Source organism: Ciconia boyciana, chromosome 7 (assembly GCF_034638445.1).
Source record: "Ciconia boyciana chromosome 7, ASM3463844v1, whole genome shotgun sequence".
NCBI lineage: Eukaryota > Metazoa > Chordata > Aves > Ciconiiformes > Ciconiidae > Ciconia > Ciconia boyciana.
Genome location: NC_132940.1, coordinates 29,463,061 through 29,469,704, shown reverse-complemented (window position 1 = coordinate 29,469,704; position 6,644 = coordinate 29,463,061). Strand labels below are relative to the sequence as shown.

The 6,644-nt window shown below is 53.8% G+C and overlaps 1 protein-coding gene across 1 annotated transcript; it reads left to right on the top strand.

Annotated features, from left to right (window-relative positions):
- Nucleotides 1–217: 217 nt before the first annotated feature.
- Nucleotides 218–6,409, top strand: LOC140654142 (flavin-containing monooxygenase 3-like). The gene is made up of 9 exons (XM_072867172.1): nucleotides 218–253; nucleotides 421–562; nucleotides 2,433–2,621; nucleotides 2,919–3,081; nucleotides 3,950–4,092; nucleotides 4,234–4,433; nucleotides 4,545–4,903; nucleotides 5,361–5,433; nucleotides 6,073–6,409. The coding sequence occupies exons 2-9, from the start codon at nucleotides 431–433 to the stop codon at nucleotides 6,407–6,409; spliced, it is 1,596 nt and encodes a 531-aa protein (XP_072723273.1). The 5' UTR covers nucleotides 218–253; nucleotides 421–430.
- Nucleotides 6,410–6,644: the final 235 nt, after the last annotated feature.

The window sequence follows — 6,644 nt, the reverse complement described above, 5'->3', positions numbered from 1 at the left end:
GCGCCCACAGCTCTTCCTCATGTTACAGCTCCGGGCTTGCTAAAGTCCAAACAGTGTAAGTCACTCATCGAAACAGCCCCTCGGTGCTGGCCCTGCCTCCCGTGCAACACTGCATGAGAGCGCTTTGCTCTTTCGCCGGAGCTCCTCCCAAGCCGCTGTTCCTCTCCGCCAGACAGCCCCTGGGTGCTGGGGAAAGCTCTTTCACCCTGTCCAAAACTCTTACGCACGTACCTGGGGACTGCACGGGAAGCAGGTGAGCAAGGATCAGCAAGAAATCCCCCCGGGTTATTTAAGGAGCTGGGGGAGTTGTGCTGGGGAGGAGGTGCCCTGCTCCTGCGGGGCATTGCCGGGGGCTGTGGACCCACCTGGGTGAGAGTGCCCAGCCAGCCTCCACTCTGCCACAGCTGCGTTCCCTCGCAGGCAGGACGGCATGGTGCGGCGCGTGGCGGTGGTGGGCGCAGGCGTCAGCGGGCTTGCGGCCATCAAGTGCTGCCTGGAAGAGGGGCTGGAGCCCACCTGCTTTGAGCAGAGCGAGGACATCGGGGGTCTCTGGCGCTACACGGTGAGTGGCTTTGGCTGCCTGGTTTCAGAGCTGGCTGGGGAAACCTGTGTCCTTGGGGCTGGGGGGCTGCACCCCACTGCACCCCGTGTGCCTGCACCCACTTGCTCTGCTCTGATGGCTGCATGTAGGAGGGCTTGGCTGGTTCAATACAGGTCCCCCGGTCCCCTCCCTTACCCTGGGGACAGCCTGGCCATCCGTTGGCTTGCTGAGCCAAGTCCCCTCTGAACTGCCAAGCCCTCTCTTTTGGGGATGGAGGGAGCCACCAGCTTCTCCCCAGCTAAGGGGCTGCAAACCCCTCAGGGCTGCACCGGAGACATGCTCACATTCCCTTCAAAGCCCATGGAGACAGGGATGGCTCCAAAATGTAAGTCTTCTGGCCCTGCAAAAGTCACCCTGTGGGACTACCAGCGGTCACCCCACCCTGAGGAGCACTCGCTGCTGCTCAGGGTAGCTCTCAGCATGATTTTACATAGTGGCCGTGCACCACAGAGCCAAAAAGGAGCCAAATGAGTAGAGGGTCAGACTCGGAGCCATCTCGTGCCATGTGCCCACCTGCCAGCAGGCTGGGGCTGAGGGGATGGTTTGGGGTGTGATAGCAGTTGCAGGAGCAGCTGAGGGTGCTGTTAGGGAAAGGAATTGAGCTCATGTGAGTTAAACCCCAGGGCAGAGGGGGAGGGCAGAAAGCTTGTTCTGGGTGATCTGAAACATTTGATTCATCCCAAAACACGGACCGCATGTTTTCTGTCTTTTCTGGGGAGGGCTCCAACAAATTCCTCCAGAAAGTTTGGCAATACTTTTTGATATGTATAATGGAGAATTTCAGAACAGAATATCACTATGGAGGGGAAAAGTAAAAAACACTTCAGCTCCTTATCTGTTTGGATTTTTTCTTTTATTGGAAGTTGGTAATTATTTGGCCAACCCAAATATGAATTTTCCAGCACAGAAACTTCACTGCATTTTTCTGAGCTCTGTCTTGGCATCAAAGCCATTGGGAAAGGGAAGTGCATTACCTGTGTTTTGTGCTGTTAAGTGCCAAGTGTCAGGGCAGACATAGCAGGTGCCCCTGCAATGGGGACAGGGCAATGTGTGGGGCTGGCCACTTTGGGCAGAACCAGACCAGGCTGGCCCGGGCCCCGCTGCATGCATGGTGGTCTTGGGGATTTTGGCAGATCCCCCATGTCCTGACCTTCTAGATGTCAGCAGGACACTGGAGGCTGGCATGGGCATCGCTGGGTGGTAGGCACAAGCCTCTCTCCACATCCCAGGCCAGATCTGCCCTGCGGTTGCATAAAGCATGGGCAGCTGAGCCGCTGTGCGAAAGCAAATGCACCCTCGTGGGCTTCTGCCTTCGATTGTGCAATTGCCAAGACCATGTGCACAAAGGAGCAATGTCCAGGCGTGCCCATGGGATTTTGGAAGCTTTACAGGCAGACCAGGAGGAAGCTGGGCGCTGGGAGGTCCCATGTTACTTGTCTCCTGTGATATTTTGCATGTGTCCACGTGCACGAGTGTAGCTGTGTCACACCTGACCTGATGCTTTCTGGATGTGCAGTGGAGAGGCTCTGGCATGGTCCTTCCACAGCCTGCCCTTCCCCAGAGGTTTCCACTTTCCCTGGCAGATGTGCATGTAACCAGCTCCTAAATGCTTTGGGCGATGCAAACCTGCCTCCCAGCCTGTTAGGACACTTCTGTGCTCATAGGGGGTTATTTGGTTATTGCACTTGATGGCTTTGCTGTTTGTCTCTGGCTCCAGCCTGGAGGTGGAGGCCAGGGGGTGATGATGTCTGGAGGAGTTGGTGCAGGGCTCCAGGACAGGCAGGGGTCACGTCCCCTGCAATGGGACACATCCATGCTCCTCTCCCTCCAGGACCAGGCAGAGGAAGGCAGAGCCAGCATCTACCGCACAGTCTTCACCAACTCCTGCAAAGAGATGATGTGTTACTCCGACTTCCCCTTCCCTGATGACCACCCCAACTACATGCACAATGCCAGGCTCCAGCACTACATCTGCAAGTACGCCAAGCACTTCGACCTGCTCCAGCATGTACGGTTCAAGGTAAAAAGCCTGGAGTGGAGAGGGACAGTGAGTAGTGGGGGGACCTGCGCAGGGGGGACATTGTCTCCATGCCTGGGTCTCCCTGCCTCGGGGAAAATTCTGGGGAAAAAACCTCCTGGTTTTGTTAAAGCAGGTCTCCTCAGGTCCCCTCTTTGTGCACTCCCCAGAGCTGCCAGCATTAAATCACAGGGGCAAACATCCCTGGGCTCCCTGGGACCTCTGAATCCCACTGACTCCGTAAACATCTCTGTCTGCTCTGCGGACACCCATGGATCTCTTTCTTTTGTTTCCTTTAAGACCCTGGTCACCAAGGTTAAAAAACGCCCGGACTTTTCTGTGACAGGGCAGTGGGAGGTGGTGACCCAGAGAGATGGGAAGGAAGAGACGGTGGTTTTTGATGCTGTTATGGTTTGCTCTGGGCATCATGTCTACCCAAACCTCCCCCTCACTGACTTCCCAGGTAAGCTGCACGTGTGGAATTTATCTGCTGGGACACAGCTGAGTAAATGCCTTCCATCACAGTGTTCTTTCCTGCAAAAAATGCCTTTTCAGCATTAAAAGGAGAGCAATATTTTGGGGGATGGGAGTCCATTCAGGAAATCAAAACCTGTTTTTTTAAGAAAAAAGACTCAGTATCCAAACTATATCAAAGCAGGGACAATGCTAATCTTTCCCAGAAAAAATATTTCAGGCTGTTTCCTTTAACAGAAGATTCTTCATAAAAGGATTTTGTAAAACACTTTTTTTTGGCATTTTCCCGTGATTTCTAGTGCAAATGTCACACGTATTACCCAACAGCCTTTGCCTCTCTGTGTACAGGCACATTCTTGGGAAAAACTTTCCCTCTGGCAAGAAATATTTGGTGCTGGGGGTCTGTTTGGAGGACACGGGCTTGAGGCACTGACTGGTCACGAAAACTCCCCTTGGGTCTTTTGCCATCTTCTCTTTTAAAAATGAAAACTGCTTCCCTGTCGCTCACTACCACAAGGGTGTAAAGCCATGCTGAGGGGATGGAGTGTGGCTGTCCGGGCACCTCAGGGCAATGTTGGGGTTGCAATAGTACCCTTTTGGAGTACAGAAATACCGTGCAAAGGTACCCTGTGCTTGCACACTCTTTCTCTTTTTAAATATTGAGTGAAGCCAGAGATAAATCCCATCCAGTGACAGCTTTGCAGCATCCCTCTGTGTACAGGAGACATCTGCTACTGTGAGAAGCGCTCAGATGGATGCTCCAGTAGCATCTGCAAGAAGAGGAGATCCCAAGGCCAGCACAGCATCTCCTTTTCATTCCTGGGGTGAATTATTACACTTTCTATTCTCCTCCCTAGGAATACAGAAGTTTAAAGGCTGTTACTTCCACAGCCGAGAGTACAAGGAGCCAGAGAAGTTCAGAGGGAAGAAGGTGCTGGTGATAGGCTTGGGCAACTCTGGCTGTGATATTGCCGTGGAGCTCAGCACCGTGGCATCGCAGGTATGGGGACCTACGCCAGAGCCACTGGGGAAGTGGGGGGGTCCCCATCTGCTCAAGCATGTGCCACCACCTCCGTGAGACAGCTCAGGGGGCTCAGAGCCATCATAGGGGCGGCTCACCCCTTCCTGGCTGTCCCCCCAGGTCTATCTGAGCTCCCGAAGTGGGTCCTGGGTGATGAGCCGCGTCTGGGACAACGGCTACCCCTGGGACATGCTGGTCATCACTCGTTTCCGGACTTGGCTGGGGAACATCTTCCCCAGGGTGCTCAGTGACTGGCTGTACGTGAGAGGCATGAACCGGTTCTTCAAGCATGAGAACTTCGGCCTCATGCCACTGAACAGGTACCCCAAACCCCCTGGGAGTGCTGGGTCTGGATGAGGCTGGGCCGTGCCTATCCTGGGCTGGCAGCAGAAGCCACTTCTGTGACAGCCCCACCACGTTTGCCCTTGCAGAACTTCCCGCAAGGAGCCAGTGTTCAACGACGACCTCCCAAGCCGCATTGCCTGTGGCGTGGTGGTGATGAAGCCGAATGTGAAGGAGTTTAGAGAGACATCTGTCTTGTTCCAAGATGGGACTGTGCAGGATGATGTCGATGTGGTTGTCTTTGCCACTGGTTACAGTTACTCCTACCCTTTCATGGAGGATGATTCCATCATCAAAAGCAGGGACAATCAGGTCACCCTCTACAAAGGCGTCCTCCCTCCTCAGATTGAGAAGCCAACCATGGCAGTCATTGGGCTGGTCCAGTCCCTTGGACCCATCATCCCAACAGCGGAGCTCCAGTGCCGCTGGGCAGTCAGGGTGTTTCAGGGTAGGTGGATGGACTTGTTCTGGGTGATGGTCTATTTTCTGTTAATGGGAAGTAGCATTTCCCAGCAGCAATGGGCAGGCTCAAACTGAAAATCAGGACAGTGCCTGAGTGCTGAGGAACCCAAGGGGGTTTGGTCAGAAATACCAATAATGGGTTCTCCATGTGATGGGGCACTTTCCACCATGGGAGCAGGTCACTTTTCAGCCCACTGCCAGATATCAGTGAAGTCCCTGTGGTGGGGCTGAAGAGCCTCTTGGGCATCACTGCACACCTTTAAGGACAGGGGAGCCAGTGTTGTCACATCCTCAACACCCAAGCTTGACCCAAGCCCAGTTCTTAACACCAAAGGGAAGAGAGGCACTCAAGGGCTCAGCTGATCCTTGCAAACCCCATCTGCTGCAGGAGGGATCTCCTGGGCATCACTTCTCTTTGCTGATACTCTTCCTGCTCTTTCCAGGACAGTGCATGCTCCCCCCAGTCAGTGAGATGATGGATGACATTGATGAGAAGATGGGGAAGAAGCTCAAGTGGTAAGTACAGCTCATGGAACTCCCTGTCAGAAGAGCCCTGACATCGTCTCAGCCCCAAGTGGGCTGGATACAGGCACTGCAGAGGCCTGAATCAGGCAAGTTTGGGTGGAAAACTCGTGATGGAAAGATTTCCTGTCTGAAAATGCTCGTTTGCCATCACTGAGTGTTATCAGGCTGAAAAAGCATTTCTCATTCACACACAATCAGGGTGAGGCCCCAGCAGAAATAGAACATTTCCATCATTATTCTTCAAAGTGACACTTTTTTGTTTCATAAAGTCCATGGAAGTGCCTTGCTTTCCCCCTCTCTGAGTGTATCCGATATAGTGAAGCAATACTCTACAAATATAACCAGTGAAAGCTGAACCTGGCCCAAGCAATGTTTTCTTTTGTTTTTAGAAACCGTTGCATTGTAGGAGGTTTCAAAACACATTTTCTTGTGAGCCAGATTCCTCCACTAACAGCAGCAATAATGCACGCCCCTGGAGCCGTGGCCCCCAGCCAGCTCCACTCCCCAGGTTTGGTGGGGGAGAGCAGAGGACAGACTCTGCCTTCACTGTGCTGAAAGAAAAAAATAAAAAAAAGAAAAAGGGGAAAACCTAAAGCAGCCCCTCTTTTTCCTCTCCTCTCTCCCCCGAAGGTACGGGAACAGCACCACGCTGCAGACTGATTATATCACCTACATGGACGAGCTGGCCTCAGCCATTGGCGTGAAGCCCAACATGCTGAAGCTCCTGCTGACGGACCCACGGCTGGCCCTGGAAGTCATCTTTGGCCCCTGCAGCCCCTACCAGTTTCGGCTGATGGGCCTGGGGAAGTGGAGCGGGGCCAGAAAGGCCATCCTCACCCAGTGGGACCGAACGCTGCGAGCCACGCAGACGCGCATCACCCCCGCCGTCCCCACCGCCTTCCCCTGCCTGGCTGTGCTGGGGGTGCTCTTCCTCCCACTCCTCCTCCTCGCCACCCTTTACTGGTAGGGGACTCTGGAGGGACGTGGCGAGGACAGGGAGGGATGCAGGAGTACCAAGGGGTGTGCGTGTGTGGGATGCTTTCTCCCACTGGGCAATATGTGCTGCTGCCCTGCTCATTACCCTGAAAATAATTCATCAAGAGATCCCTAAAAAATGGCATTGATAAATCAGGTGCAATTTCCATGCCTGGTCAATTTGGGACGTTTCTCAGCTGGGGCTATGGAAGAGAGTAAATACCAGC